General features: G+C 37.8%; 1 protein-coding gene and 1 long non-coding RNA gene across 4 annotated transcripts; one reads left to right on the forward strand and one right to left on the reverse strand.

The window, feature by feature from the left end:
- Nucleotides 1-2,778: 2,778 nt before the first annotated feature.
- Nucleotides 2,779-11,917, forward strand: LOC306817337 (zinc finger protein 281-like). 3 transcript variants are annotated; one of them, XM_079334139.1, is made up of 7 exons: nt 2,779-2,978; nt 5,101-5,625; nt 5,826-5,939; nt 6,159-6,282; nt 7,236-7,319; nt 7,434-7,552; nt 7,888-11,917. In XM_079334139.1, exons 2-7 carry the CDS (start codon nt 5,173-5,175, stop codon nt 9,517-9,519), a joined length of 2,526 nt encoding a protein of 841 aa, XP_079190265.1. In that variant the 5' UTR covers nt 2,779-2,978; nt 5,101-5,172; the 3' UTR covers nt 9,520-11,917. The 3 variants fall into 3 exon arrangements, with proteins under 3 accessions (XP_079190265.1, XP_079190263.1, XP_079190264.1); XM_079334137.1 differs by having other exon boundaries at nt 6,159-6,281; nt 7,226-7,319; XM_079334138.1 differs by lacking the exon at nt 2,779-2,978 and adding an exon at nt 3,130-3,287 and having other exon boundaries at nt 6,159-6,281; nt 7,226-7,319.
- Nucleotides 11,918-13,141: 1,224 nt separating this feature from the next.
- On the reverse strand, nt 13,142-16,097 carry LOC306817339. Its single transcript, XR_013778016.1, has 5 exons — nt 15,929-16,097; nt 15,782-15,851; nt 13,740-13,988; nt 13,342-13,446; nt 13,142-13,240 (listed from the first exon to the last, which is right to left on the reverse strand). It is a non-coding gene; the product is annotated as an uncharacterized lncRNA (long non-coding RNA).
- Nucleotides 16,098-16,740: the final 643 nt, after the last annotated feature.

A 16,740-nucleotide genomic window follows, 5' to 3' on the forward strand; every position in this document is an offset into this window, starting at 1 on the left:
GTAGGTTGGCTCAGTTAGCCCTGCAGCAGGCACTATATAGCTTCATGCATCCTGGTGCTGATCAAACAAAACTCACATTGAATTGATGCATTTGTTTTGATACTTGCAGCTGCACCAGGAGGTACAACCCCCCCCCTTGGATTCAGTGCTCTTCAAAGAGTGTGAAGTTTAGAGCAACGCTGTGCTAAACATAACATGGTTCAGATTTTGACCAGCTTTGAGATAAAGGATCTAGTCTCACTGTGAATATTAAGATGTACTGAGGAGAATTTTGCGACATTTTGATTTCCTTTAGCTGATTCGATATTGTCTCAGAAGGCATGCCATTTTGTTGAACTGCAAGCAAAGACACATGAGGCGGATGGGGCATGAGGCGGATGGGGCATACTGAAAGAGGAAAACATCCAGCTGGACTTACTCCCATGTGTCAGCAGGAAATGAAGTGTTCCACACAATGAGCTTTTCAGAGGCTAGTGTCAAAATTTCTTGACTTTAACGGCATATTCATTGGCTGATATATTTTCGAATTGGAACTAATGATGAACAGCAGCTTTGGTGAAATAGCAGACGGAGTGAAATTTGAGACTTGAACTCATTCCACACAAAAAACAAAATGTCTGCTTGCTGAGTTGTGCATTGTTTTTAACCTTCATAAAAAGTAAGGGTGCCAGGGACTGAAGGGGCTTTGCTTTTTGATCGGAAATGTGCTATGTGATTCATCACACAGTCACACTTACAGTGCGAGTCAGCCTACTTGTATCTCTGAGGTAATTCAGACAATAGGCAAGTCACCTGATGAGTCAACATTAATATAATGCACCACAGTCACCTTGAACTGTCTATATATTTTTTATTTAATTTAAATAATCTTTTTTTCACTTAATGCAGGAACTAGCTCACACACCTTAATCCTGTGATTTTAGCTCATGGAGTGGATCATTCTGTAAGTGACTCAACATGAAGTGTTTTTCTTCAACTTTTTCTTTGCTTCGAGAATTGCACAATTAAAATGTTACGACCAACATCTCGACTTTTCTTTTTTAATCTGACATTTGATAACAAATGAAAAGAACATCAAGACAGCTTTTCCAACCACCCAGGCAAAAATGCTCTGCCACGAAATTTAAATATATGAATCACCAATAGATCTGTCCTGCTCAATCATAGGAATGGCACTGCAGAGTAAAATAAAACAGAGACATTACTTACTAAGCAATAGTCTAAACAGGTCATGAAACAGAAAGAAGGATTTCAACAAATTAGATTTTTATAATCTGGAATACATTGTAATTATAGTTTAATCTCTGTAACCCATCACAAAACAATCAGTATGACAGTAACTGCATTTATTTATTACGTAATCACCATCATGTGATGTGTGTCACATACAAGAAATACATACAGTATATTTCATTGGATTTTTATTTATGTAAACCTGAATGTAGTCAATTATGGCTGTATATTTGAACTTTCTGTATATATTTTGTATCCATTGGAACTAGGGATGAATGTTTAGTAGGTGTGTTGACTAATAATCTTCTATATCATCTATATCTCTGCAATCATGCCATGCGATCATTCTGCAATAATTTTTACAGTGCTGTCATTGTGCTTTTATTCTGCAACATCTGTTTTTATATTAGTCTTATAAATGTACGCACCATGTGTGTTATTAAAATGTTGGTTCAATTTCCTGTGCAACAAAATAAACTTAAAGTGTCTACCAGTGCAAAAACTGTGAAGTATGTCTAGTTTATATAATACAATTAAAATGTTGTGTAGTTTTTTCCCCTTTATTGTTTCTTGTAGTTTTCTTGACACTTGATTGCTATATTACATTTCCTCTTATTATAAACTGCTGTAACAAGTGAATTTCCCCTGTGATCAATAATTTATTGTAATGTAATTATTCTATCTATCTATCTATCTATCTATCTATCTATCTATCTATCTGTCTGTCTGTCTGTCTGTCTGTCTGTCTGTCTGTCTGTCTGTCTGTCTGTCTGTCTGTCTGTCTGTCTGTCTGTCTGTCCACAGCTAATTTTTATCTACACAATGGACCAATAAAGTTATAGTAATGGCCTCATCATTTCATCAGGCAACTGGATGATGTGACAAAGCCACACGTCATACAGTCTCATAACCAGTGTCATTAAAAAAAGTCTGTTTCCACTTTTGGCCAGGAAGGCTGCTGACTGAAATGTTAAAGCCATAATCCATGGCCCTATGTTACCTGAGCTGATTAAGATCCCTAAGAGTGAAGTATTTTAAGATCATCCCCAAAACAATATTTCATTGGTGTCATACAATTCATTTGTGCAGTTTCTTAATTTGAAACTTCTCTCAGCTATGGCTATATATAGCCTCCATTGCTGTCAGCCTACTGTTGCAGGTGATCAGGCTTCGCTTCCTCTCTTACAATCTCATGAATAGAGGGACACGCTCTCACATCATTATTTAAGTGTCATTTATAAAGTTATTGCTGTTAATGCTAATATTAGTCATATTTTATTTACTATTGGTATTGCATGTTTATCATTACATCACTACTTACTCTTGAAGTAAAACACTTAACATGTAAACAATATGAGGAATTCCGTGCAAATGAGGCCTTATGTTAAATGTAAAACGTGTCCCAAATGTACCTGCAAAGACAAAGGATTTTTTTTCTCTACATTGCAGTGTATGTTCATGTTAATGTGCTGTGTGTGTTCATGTTAATGTGCTGTATGAGTGTGTTTCTATGACTCTGGAGCTATAAGGGGTTTCTTCTTCTTCTTGTGTTTTGTCCATTCAGGTTCTCTTCGCCTGTCTCCTCTCACGACCCGTCCCTCTTACACCCAGAATTCCCCGCGCCAAGACAAGATGGAAGAAAGCAGCCACCGCCGGAGAACAATGTTTTGGCAATAAAACCCCCCCGAAGCGGCGAATAAGGAGAAAATACAGACACGTTTGAAACCATCTGCGGTCATGTGCAGGTAAGAGGGGAACTAAATTGGAGGGTTCCTTCTATCTTGCGGCTTTGTCGAGATTTAAGCGACGGGATCTTGTGGCTCGGAGATGCATTGAGACCGAGCATCATTGTTTCTGTTGCATGGGCCGTAATGCGGGTTTTCAATCTGAGGGGGGGGGGGAGCTAGCGGGCTAACTAGCTAGCTCATGGCAGCTTGATTGTTATAAACACAGCTCACCTCAAGAAGCGTACAGGTTTTATTTAGACCGGGCCATTGAATCCACATGTCCACATGTGCCGGTTTACGCAGGGGAATGCTTCGGTAGCTAAATTGGTAAGCATATTTTTTTTGTGGGGGTTTTTAATCACATTGCTAAAGTGAGCTAACAATAAATAGAGCGCCAGGAGCCAGACAGATTTGATTTCACGACCGTCATCAAAGCTTGAAGAATGAGCGATTTTGAAGCAAGCTTTACAGTTTAATCTCGCCGTATCTACTCTTTTTACATGTGTGTTTCCATACGTAATTAATCCCTTTGGATTTTAGCATTGATCTCTCTCATAGTTTGACCCTTTTTGATGCTCAGTGTTATCAAACCGTGGAGCATTTTCGGCGTTAGCTAGCCTGATAGCAACCCAGACGTTAGGTAACATGCTAAACGTTACTTTGCTCATGAACGGATTAAAACTGGAAGAAAATATCAATTACCACGGATGCAACTCGTTTCAGAGCACAACTTTGAGTGTTATGTGAGTTTATTTTAGTGTCTGGTGACGGTTTGTTGGATGTGTAAACTGAGGGACGTTGTTTTGATTGAGAAGCGTAAAGGTGCGTTGATTGTGTCTCATTGTCGCTTAACCGGCTTGCTAACTAATGCTAACTAGCTGTGGGCTAACTATTATTCATCACAAAAAAGCTCATCGGCTCTCTGTTCAAGTCAGTGTCGAGTCGACAAATGGTCGGCTGAGCGAGACCAAACAATGCATCCACACCTCCCTCGTACATGTTCCTCCGCACGTACGACTGAGCCAAACGTCTGCGTAGATTTGACCTAAATATCGTTTGTTTTAGGAAAGTGTGCTGGGGCGATTAATTCGCCAATATTGCAACCAATTCCCCCCCCAAACACAGTTTTGGTGTTCACATTGGTTAGGTTATATGCACGTTGTGATCTCCACACATTCATTCAAGTGTGAAAACAACAGGGCACTACTACACGGATTTATTTTGGCTTCAATCCAAGTCACATGTGCAAAATGTCGCAGGTAGAACAATAACCAGGCTTCCATAATATAATCTACAACACCATCCTCCCTTCATATAATAATCCCAAATATTCTAGTGTGGGCATTTAAAAAAATATATTTTGGGATAGCTTCTCATTTCTAAGTCTTTACATAATTTATTTTTTTCATTTATAATGTGTGTCTCATTTAGCTTCTTGAAGCATTCACTGCATTTACTCATCTGTTTAAGGGTCATTTGTGATTCATAATATATGGTACAATTAAATGTAGTAGAGTTGATTGTTGTATTTAGGCTAACATTGCTGAAGCAGTTCGTCTTTTTTCTGTTTACTACTGCGGAAGAGATAATAGACAAGTAACCTTGATTTCTTTTTTTCCTGTGACGTGTACTGTCAATTGAGGTTCTTGGTTATCTGTTCCTCTACACTTTAGGCTTTAAAACAATCACAATTAACTAATAGTTGTTATTAGTGACACTGCTTCATATTCCAGTATGCTTCTCTGTAGTCCACAAAGCAGCACCAGGCAATTTATGTAGTCCACGTCTTTGACAATCAAGATGTTTGTCATGATTATCTGTTTTCTTAGAGTAAATGAAACTCGATTTTTGCAAAGTACTGATTAAGGTCTGTGCTTGCCTTGCTCAGTGTTACCTTAGGTAAAGCCTGATATATCCAATTAAGTAATTAATGGAGGACTGAGAAAATTCAGAGATCATTGGTGCAGGCAGTACACAGCTGGAAGTCTGTATGGCTGCGGCTAAATTTTCTAAAGACCTAAATTGGATCAGATGTTATAAGAGAGACCTAGAACAAAATGTGTTTATAAATAGAGTCTGAAATAAATCCATACTTAATCAATTAATGCTCAACTTAACTTTGTTTTCCTCTCTGTTTCAGGATATTCTTCTCCTGCATTCCTCTTTAGATCAATTGTCCTCCTTCTTCCCTGCAAAAAGATAAACAACCGCCATGAGTATTATCCAGGACAAATTAGGCAATGAGTTTTTGCGCAATGGTGGCATGGACCCCAACTTTGCACCAGGTATGCTTATGTTCAGCCACCTGCCCCCTGTCACCAGCTTCACACGACTGGCCTCCCAATCGGTAATGGGCGAGCTTCCCCAGGAGATGATCCTGAAGAAGGAACGCGACTCGCCCCCTGAAAACCAGGGCGCCACATCTGTAAACACAGGGGGCTTCCTCCACAGCATGGGCATCAAGCAGGAGAGGTTAAGTGAGCTGGATTACCGCATGCCCCTCTATGGCGGGGGCGGAGGAGTAGGGGTCAACTGTGTTGGAGGGGGCGCGGGGAAGAGTGGAACCGACATGCAGGACATGTCTTTTGGCAATCACCACCAAAATCACCAGAACATGCTGCTCCACGATCTCAGCCTCAGCAACGTTCGCAACCTTGGAGAGCCGGTAAGAAAAAATCTTGTTTCAACGGATAGTTTGGGGATATTTAGTCACAAACATTTGTCTTCCTGTTTCAATCTTTGCAGTTTTAACAGTGACTGTACTGTATAGGCTTTCCTTGATGTATCTTTGTTTCCCTTTTACATCAGTCAGTATTGCTTTCATTTTGTATACTGTTATATACATATGATGTTTTTTGTCCCCAGATGCCTGGAAGATCTGGTAAAGAGCCAAAAGAGTCCTCAGGTAGAAGAGGGCGGAGGAGCAATGGAGACGGGCAGGGAGGCAAAGCACGAAGGAAACGCAATGATGCTGCAAAGGTATATGACGCACCGGCTTTCTTTGACTTCGCTGAAACAAAACGGTTTTGTTGAGAAAAGTTAGTGCACAGTAAAGAGTGGTCCCATGGTTTGGATGCATTTAATACAAATAGCGTGAGCTGTGCTTATGTGGAATATCTCTCTTTCTTTTACTGTTTATCTTTCTTTCTTTCTTTTTTTTTTTTTAAATACTTGTATTCACGTCTATTGTCCTTCTAGGCCATGATGATGGATGCAGATGGAGGCTGCCTTTCACCAAACTCGAAACCACATATCTGTGAGCACTGTAACGCTGCCTTCCGCAGCTCCTACCACTTGCGCAGACATGTGCTCATACACACAGGTGAGAGACTTTCACTGCTCGACAGTGCTTTGCTCCCCCCCCCCCATGTTCTTATCTCCCTGCAGTTATAGAAGTGGAGAAGTACAAAACAAATACCTACACTAATAGCTCAAACTGAAGAATATATCTCTTTCTTATAAAACCCAACCTGTATTAAAAAACGTGACAGTGAAATGCAATCATCTGCTCTGCTATGATTCACTCTGACAAGACTTGTCAGACTGAATAACGTAACATATTCCCATGCTTGAATGTTTCTGTTGATCAAATATGAAGCCAAAGATGGACTCTGCGATCATCCTTTTTTTGATATATATATATTATATATATATATATATATTTTTTTTTTTTAACACAGGAAACAAAGCTCAATTTTCCAAGATAATGATGCAATAATAACTAAATCAACTTCAGACATTAATTGAGCTGCCCTCTGCAGTAAAGCTCGGGGCCCTATTTCAAAGCAGACAGTGACTCGCGCCTGCAATGACTCATTGATTACTCATGTACTTCTGGGTATCTTAGTCAGCGGCGATGCTGGGAATTCTTCACTTGGCTCTTTGATCTTGAGCTTTAAAACATTTTAAAGGTCAGATGTATATTCTTTTCCCCCTCCCTTCCTTTTTTGTTCCCATTTCTAGCACATGTACATGTATTGGACCATAAATCTGCACCCTATATGATTGATATACTGCAGTTTAGAAAATGTACTTAACTGCACAAAATATTTCATTTTTTCCTGTCAAATATTCCTTGAAAGGGACCTTATGCTGCTCTAAACAATGACGACATATGGGCATTTATTGTTAAACTGGCTACTGTTTGTTGTGTATTCTAACACTAAGAGTTGGAATTATTTTTAATGTGAGCTACAACATTGTTGAATGCTGGATGTTAATGCCAATGATGTTAATTAATGTGATTCGCGAATGGTCGTACTCTTGATCGCACAGGTGAGAGGCCTTTCCGGTGCAGTCAGTGTAACATGAGCTTCATCCAGAAGTACCTGCTCCAGCGGCACGAGAAGATCCACAGCGGTGAGTTTCTGCCCCCGGGTGTAAAGTTGACTTGAGATCGACGCCCTTCACAATGCTGCCAACGGCATCAGTTGTGACACAACCCCTCAACAGAGTGTCGTCCGTCTTTCACAGGAGAGAAGCCGTTCAGCTGTGACCAGTGTAACATGCGTTTTATACAGAAGTACCACATGGAGCGGCACAAAAGGACACACAGCGGCGAGAAGCCATATCGCTGCGATACCTGCCAACAAGTAAGTAGCTTACCGCTGTTTTGCCTACTCACTCCTTTTTTTAAAAATTGTTTTTATTTATGGATGTATTTTCAAATGATGTCAGTAGTATAATTGTCATGAGGTACCTTTCCAAGTTTTGCCTTTCTCTACTCCTCGCACTAAACCTCTTACTGGAGCCGTGTCTCAATGGGATTAGTTGTGTCAGAAAAGGTCTTGGAATAAAATGTTCTCTCTTGTAATTCTGTCTTTCCTCCTCAGTACTTTGTTTTTGAAGGATTTAAGGACTTTGCAAACCATCCGACTGAACTTGTGTTTCTCTTCTCCGTGTCTGTCCTTCTTTCGCCCACTTCTAGTTTTTCTCAAGAACAGACCGGTTACTGAAGCACAAACGAACTTGTGGAGAAGCCATAAAGAAGGGCCTGGACCCGAGCATGCTGGAGCTCAGCGAGGCAGAGCTAGGCCACGGCAGCTATTCACTTACTCAGGGAAACTCTACCACCTCCGGACGCAAGAGGGCCAAGTCCAAAAACGGGGAGGGCGGTGAGCGCAAGAGGAAGAAGAATGCCTCGGCATCAATGGCAGCAGCAGCCTCGTCTTCCGGGGGGATGGCCCGTGACCTGGGCCTTCAGGACTTTAGCATGGAGCACCCCTCGGGCTCTGGTCCCACCATGCAGGGACGCACTCCCAAGTTGGTCTTTAAAAAAGCCGGACGCAAGGGCTTGGACAAGGGTCTTCTCTCTCTGGAGGACAGTGTAGATGGACATAAACAGTTGGGCCAGAAGCCAAGCTCCATGGATCACGTGGAGGCTTCTGGCCTCGAGAACATGGGTCTACTCCAGGGAGCAGGGGGTAACAAGCAGGGGCCCACAACCACCAGCAACTACGATGATGCAATGCAGTTTGTGAAAAAGCGGCGCTACCTCCATGCAGTTAACAATGACTATGGAGCCGGCTCACTGCATATGACATCCCAGGGAGGCAGTGTGATCCAGGGCTCCCTGGGGCCTGAACCCACGCTGGCCATGCTGGACTCCTCGCCTTTGGATCTGAAGCATGACAAGTCGGGCATTCCAGATGAGGTACTTCAGAGCCTGCTCGACCATTATAGCCATAAACCAGATGTGACGCACCACCACGATGTGACTTTCGACCTGTCAGACCATCCTCACCATGTTGACCTGCAGCCGGCCGCTCCCGTGACCCCTGAGCTGGAGGATGACTCGTCCCATGGTGGGGAAAAGACAGCGGTGATGAGCGAGTATTCAAAGTTCCTCCTTCAGGCCCTGGAGCGCACCAGCCATAGTGGACCCTTCCCCAGCCTTGGCCCTACAGGGCCTTTCCCACTTCTGTCAAGCGGCTCCAGTCCCACAGGGCCTCTGTTCTCTGACAAGCATGTGTACGCCACATCCCCGCTGGATTGTGGCTACCCGCCTGCTGTATCCTCCCCACTGCCCATCGTCACCCCCTCTTCGACTTCCTCCTCTTCCTCGTCCAAGTCGCATTATGGCATGCTCGTTGGCTCCCCTTCCCAGGCAGGCTACCACCTCAGCTTAGAATCCACAAGCCACCAGCAGCTGACTCCATCTCAGGAGCTGACCGAGCAGTTGGAGAAGCAGCACTCGCCCAGCGCCTTCAACCTACCTCCCCAGGACCTGACTGCCCAGGCAGAGGGGTCCAAGGGGCAACAGCCTAAGGCGGGAGGGAGCTCTGCACCCACCAACGGCTCCAGTTACCCAGACCTGTCCCCGCTGAACCCCCCTAAAGAAACCACCTATCAAATCGAGAACTTCGCCCAAGCCTTTGGCTCCCAGTTCAAGTCAGGGCGGGGAACCCCTCTGAGCTACGGAAGCGATCCCGGCTCAGAGGTGGACCACCGAATACGGACTCCGGTGTCAGAATTCTCAGGGTATACAAGTTTGTTAGCTGACGTCAGTGAGCCAGTGAGTACAGGATCAAAAACCCCGACAAGCCAAAGTTTCAGATAAGGGTCAAACGAGGTGAATCCAGTAGGGGGGCTGTTCTGTTGCTGTCCATACGGTCCCTTTACCCATCCTAATTTTGTTCTTGTAGCAAAGTTTTTTTTAAAACACTGCCATTAAATGTTGATACAAAAATGACCAGGGAGGGTCTTCCATGGCCTCAAATGCAATTTTTTAAATATTCTCATTTTTATTATGTATTTAGTCACTCAAATTTTGTTTCAGAGTAGTGTTTTTGATATGAACGTACCGTAGATTTAAATGTAATTTAAAACATTTAGAGGGTAGCTATGAACTTGCTTGATTTGTATTTTTTTTTTTTCTCTGAACTATTGTGTTTTACCAATCATCATACCATTGTAAAGTAATAATGAATACTGTTGATGATTTCAATAATAATAACATTTGTGGCAGGGAAAGGCCCAGAATTCAAATGGCAAAAAAGTATATATTGTCTGTTACAAGAAACGTATTAACTCAGGAAAATAGGCAAAATTGTGTAATAAGACTTTGTATTATGAGATGCAATTAGCACAGTTTTTACAGGTGTACTTTGAGACTACAAAGCTTTGATTTTGTTTTTGTGTTTTGTTTCGTTTAAACTCGTCAGAACAACAAATTTCAATACATGATCATGTTCAGTTTCTGCTGCGTGTAGCTTTGTTGAGATTATGGTACTGTTGTGTCAAAGTAAAGACATCCACTTTTTTTTTAAAGCCATTTCATACACGGAGTAGTATTCAATAGTTGTGGAGTTCAGGCCATGTTTTACACACATGATCTGAAGTGAAGAGGACGTTAACAACATAGGTGACTGGTGATTTGTCAGTGTGAGGCATTGATTGATGATGTCTGTGGCCAGTTAGAAAAGATGAAGCTGAAGTGAATTTAAATGTCAAAAATCATTGCTGATGCAGCTTTCTGAAAATGAAATCTGCAACAAAAAAAATAACACCAGTTTAATACTGAAATGAAAAAAGAAAAAGTCACCACTTTACTACTCCACGCCTTGCTGTTTTGTTTTTTTTTTCTTGTTTTTTTATATCTGTCAGTGGAATCAAACAAGCACTTTTTAAACAAATCATCATTGGACAACAACCCATTCAATTAGCATACTTAATCCGTGAATATTATGCTTATGGTTATTCATATTATTTTAAGAGGAAAAAACTGTGAAAAGGGGAGGGTCAGGGAGGGAGGGGAGGGTCAGGGAGGGAGGGGTGAATAGCGGGTGAGTGGGAGAATGGAAAGGAGAGGAATGCTGGATTATGGATAAACGGGCTTTAGTATGCGTTGACTAGGCATGAACATGGGCATCTTAATGTATGTTGTTGCTTTTTCTCAAGGGTAGGGGGGTGGGGGGGGTTTCTTACGGTTTGTCGGGTGATGTAAAAAGATGACTTGCCATAATTTTGTTATACCATATTTTGAGAGTACCTCTTTGTATTTAAGTGTTTTGAGAGACGGGCTGACATGCTGGAACCCTTGTATCTTTAGATCCCCCTGGGTGTGTTGGATGCATACCTGAAACCTTTTATTTATTCTCCACTAGCCACAACAGAATTCTGTAGCAGATATTTCTTTGGCAAGTAATCACCGGACCTACACCCCTACCTTCCGTCCCTCTACTTTTAATCAAGTTTCTTTTAATCCCACTGTTAGCAGTAGTTGCAAGAAACGGCTTCAATTACACAGGTAGAGAAAACCGAATCCAAGTTAAGTTAAACACACATCCCCTTCCCAAAATGCAGCCCTGCGCTCACAAAATTAAACAATGGCCTTCTTTGTCTTCCATGGCTACAGCCATTCTTTCCCGGCAGCCAGGGTTGATATTTAATTTAGATGATTTCCTGTGAGCTGAACCCCCTCCCCACTTTACTTTTCCTGTCTGTGAGCTCCACGGCCAAGAGACTTTGAAGCTGCTCAGATCACAGGGAACAAAGACTGACTGACCAGCCACCTCACTCCAAACACACACTATGCTTTTTAAAGGAGAGAAAACAAGTGGGTGAGAGTTGGAAGAAGAAGAAAAAAAAAAGACAATAAGATTGACCTAAATATACCTCATATCACTAAAGCGTAAAGCAGGGACACGCGTTTCATGTATGTAGTGAAAATATTTGTAGTATAGGTTCGACATATTGTATAATCATTTAACACTGCCTGTGTTTACAATTATAGAGCAAGTGACTCGGCAAAATGCAAATGTATTTTTTTTCTTTCTTTTTTTTTTCTGTAAAAACATCCACGCCAAGCAGTGTTTCATTCTAGATGCCTCATAGAACATTCATTTTTCTCGTTATATCCCTTATTTTTGTTACTTGCCATAATGTGTTTTGATATGATCTCTAGAAGGATATTGTTTACAAAAATGTACAAAAACACTAAAAATGTGTGTTCTCAATTTTTTTTTCTTTTTTTTTTTTTTTCTTTTTTTTGAGTTTCTCTCCAGTATGCATGATAAAGACATTTTTGTATGGCTTTTTTTTCTGACTGTCACCTCAATACCAAATTTTGTAGCAGAAGCCTCCCCATTCCTTTGTCTTATTTGTTCTAGGCCCCTTGTGATATGATTTCCCAGGCTGTACCTGTTATTGAGATGATGAAAGGATTAGAGAAGCCAATAAAAACTTTTTGTTACAAAAAAAATGGTATGTGCACAGAGCTTTGTTTTTTTTTCTTTAACAGAAATACCCAAACAATTATGACGTCATTATTAAGGTATGGAACAAAAGAAGTACCTAGACTTGCTTAAAAATGACAAAACGAGAGTTTCGCTTATTTTTTATAGGATGGAAGTCAATGTCGAAAAAAGTTTAAAAAAACGACATACATAACTATGTCAAAAAAAGTAAAACGACATACCTATGTCGAAAAAGTTTAGAAAATGACATACCCACCCATGTCGAAAAATATAAAAAACACACATACCCATGTCGATAAATATAAAAAACGACATGCATACCTATTTTGAAAAAAGTAAAAAAATGACATACCTATGTCGAAAAAAGTAGAAAAACGACATACATACCTATGTCGAAAAAGGTACACAAATGACATACATACCCATGTCGAAAAATATAAAAAAACGACATAAATACCCATGTCGAAAAATATTTTAAAAAAGGACAAACGGTACATACCTCTGTCGAAATACTATAAAAAAACGACATACATACCTCTGTCGAAAAATATAAAAAAACGACATAAATACCCATGTCGAAAAATATAAAAAAATGACATGCATTCCTATGTTGAAAAAAGTAAAAAAACGACATACATACCTATGTTGAAAAATATAAAAAACGACATACATACCCATGTCGAAAAAAGTAATAAAACGACATCTGTTGAAAAATATAAAAAACGACATACATACCCATGTCGAAAAATATAAAAAAACAACATACCTACCCATGTCGAAAAAAAGAAAAAACGACATACATACCTGTGTTGAAAAAAGTAAAAAAAAATGACATACATACCTATGTCGAAAAAAAGAAAAAACGACATACCTGTGTTGAAAAAAGTAAAAAAAAACGACATACATACCTCTGTCGAAAAAAGTAAAAAAACGACATACATACCTATGTCGAAAAATATAAAAAAATGACACACATACCTATGTTGGAAAAAGTAAAAAAACGACATACATACCCATGTCGAAAAATATAAAAAAACGAAATACATACCCATGTCGATAAATATAATAAAACGACACACATACCTATGTCGAAAAATACAGAAAATCGACATACATACCCATGTCGATAAATATAAAAAACGACATGCATACCTATTTTGAAAAAAGTAAAAAAAATGACATACCTATGTCGAAAAAAGTAGAAAAACGACATACATAGCTATGTCGAAAAAAGTAAAAAAAACGACATACATACCCATGTCGAAAAATATAAAAAACGACATACATACCTATGTCGAAAAAGGTACACAAATGACATACATACCCATGTCGAGAAATATAAAAAAAACGACATAAATACCCATGTCAAAAAATATTAAAAAAGGGACAAACAGTACATACCTCTGTCGAAATACTATAAAAAAAACGACATAAATACCCATGTCGAAAAATATTTAAAAAAGGACATACATACCTATGTCGAAAAACTATAAAAAAAAACGACATACATTCCTATGTCGAAAAATATAAAAAAATGACATGCATACCTATGTTGAAAAAAGTAAAAAAACGACATACATACCTATGTTGAAAAAAGTAAAAAAAAACGACATACATACCTATGTTGAAAAATATAAAAAACAACATACATACCTATGTTGAAAAAAGTTAAAAAAAACGACATACATACCTCTGTCGAAAAAAGTAAAAAAACGACATACATACCTATGTCGAAAAATATAAAAAAATGACACACATACCTATGTTGGAAAAAGTAAAAAAACGACACACATACCTATGTCGAAAAAAGTAAAAAAAACGACATACATACCTATGTTGAAAAATATAAAAAACGACATACATACCCATGTCGATAAATATAATAAAACGACACACATACCTATGTCGATAAATATAAAAAACGACATGCATACCTATTTTGAAAAAAGTAAAAAAACAACATACATACCCATGCCAGAAAAAAGAAAAGACGACATACATACCCATGTCGTAAAAAGTAAAAAAAACCGACATAATACCTATGTCGAAAAAAAAAAAAAAGACATACATACCCATGTTGAAAAAAGTAAAAAAACGACAGACATACCTATTGGGAAAAAAGTAAAAAAACAACATACATACCTATGTCGAAAAAAAGAAACAACGACATACATACCTGTGTCGAAAAATATAAAAAAGACATACATAACCATGTCGAAAAAAAGAAAAACGACATACATACCTGTGTCGAAAAATATAAAAAAAGACATACATACCCATGTCGAAAAATATAACAAACAACATACATACCTATGTCGAAAAAGGAACACAAACGACATAAATACCCATGTCGAAAAATATTTAAAAAAGGACAAACAGTACATACCTCTGTCGAAATACTATAAAAAAACGACATACATACCTATGTCGAAAAAAGTAAAAAAACGACATACATACCTCTGTCGAAAAATATTAAAAAATGACATACATACCTATGTTGAAAAATATAAAAAAACGACATACATACCTATGTTGAAAAATATAAAAAAACGACATACATACCTATGTTGAAAAATATAAAAAACGACATACATACCTATGTTGAAAAATATAAAAAACGACATACATACCCATGTCGATAAATATAATAAAACGACATACATACCTATGTTGAAAAATATAAAAAACGACATACATACCCATGTCGATAAATATAATAAAACGACACACATACCTATGTCGATAAATATAAAAAACAACATACATACCCATGTCGAAAAAAGTAAAAAAAACGACATGCATACCTATTTTGAAAAAAGTAAAAAAACAACATACATACCCATGCCAGAAAAAAGAAAAGACGACATACATACCCATGTCGTAAAAAGTAAAAAAAACCGACATAATACCTATGTCGAAAAAAAAAAAAAGACATACATACCCATGTTGAAAAAAGTAAAAAAACGACAGACATACCTATTGGGAAAAAAGTAAAAAAACGACATACATACCTATGTCGAAAAAAAGAAACAACGACATACATACCTGTGTCGAAAAATATAAAAAAGACATACATAACCATGTCGAAAAAAAGAAAAACGACATACATACCTGTGTCGAAAAATATAAAAAAAGACATACATACCTATGTCGAAAAAGGTACACAAACGACATAAATACCCATGTCGAAAAATATTTAAAAAAGGACAAACAGTACATACCTCTGTCGAAATACTATAAAAAAACGACATACATACCTATGTCGAAAAAAGTAAAAAAACGACATACATACCTCTGTCGAAAAATATTAAAAAATGACATACATACCTATGTTGAAAAATATAAAAAAACGACATACATACCTATGTTGAAAAATATAAAAAAACGACATACATACCCATGTCGAAAAAAGTAATAAAACGACATACATACATCTGTTGAAAAATATAAAAAACGACATACATACCCATGTCGAAAAATATAAAAAAACGACATACATACCCATGTCGAAAAAAAGAAAAAACGACATACATACCTGTGTCGAAAAATATAAAAAAACGACATACATACCCATGTCGAAAAAAAGAAAAATATTAAAAAAATATTAAAAAAGGACATGCATACCTATGTCGAAAAAAGTAAAAAAAACGACATACATACCCATGTCAAAAAATATAAAAAACGACATACATACCTATGTCGAAAAATATTTTAAAAATGACATACAGTACATACCTCTGTCGAAATACTATAAAAAAACGACATACATACCTATGTCGAAAAAAGTAAAAAAACGACATACATACCTCTGTCGAAAAATATAAAAAAATGACATGCATACCCATGTCGAAAAATATAAAAAAACGACATAAATACCCATGTCGAAAAATATTAAAAAAGGACATACATACCTATGTCGAAAAACTATAAAAAAAAAACGACATACAAACCTATGTCGAAAAAATTAAAAAAACGACATACATACCCATGTCGAAAAATATAAAAAAACGACATACATTCCTATGTCGCTAAACATATAAAACGACATACATACCCATGTCGAAAAAAGTAAAAAAAAACAACATACATACCCATGTCGAAAAAAAAGAAAAAACGACATACATACCTATGTCGAAAAAAATAAAAAAACGACATACATACCTCTGTCGAAAAAATAAAAAAATAACATACATACCTATGTCGAAAATTGTAGAAAAACAACATACATACCTATGTTGAAAAACATAAAAAACGACATACATACCTATGTCGAAAAATATTTTAAAAATGACATACAGTACATACCTCTGTCGAAATACTATAAAAAAACGACATACATACCTATGTCGAAAAAAGTAAAAAAACGACATACATACCTCTGTAGAAAAATATAAAAAAATGACATGCATACCCATGTCGAAAATATAAAAAAACGACATAAATACCCATGTCGAAAAATATTAAAAAAGGACATACATACCTATGTCGAAAAACTATAAAAAAAAAACGACATACAAACCTATGTCGAAAAAATTAAAAAAAACGACATACATACCCATGTCGAAAAATATAAAAAAACGACA

Source organism: Symphodus melops (genome assembly GCF_947650265.1).
Source record: "Symphodus melops genome assembly, chromosome: 21".
NCBI classification, from domain to species: Eukaryota; Metazoa; Chordata; class Actinopteri; order Labriformes; family Labridae; genus Symphodus; species Symphodus melops.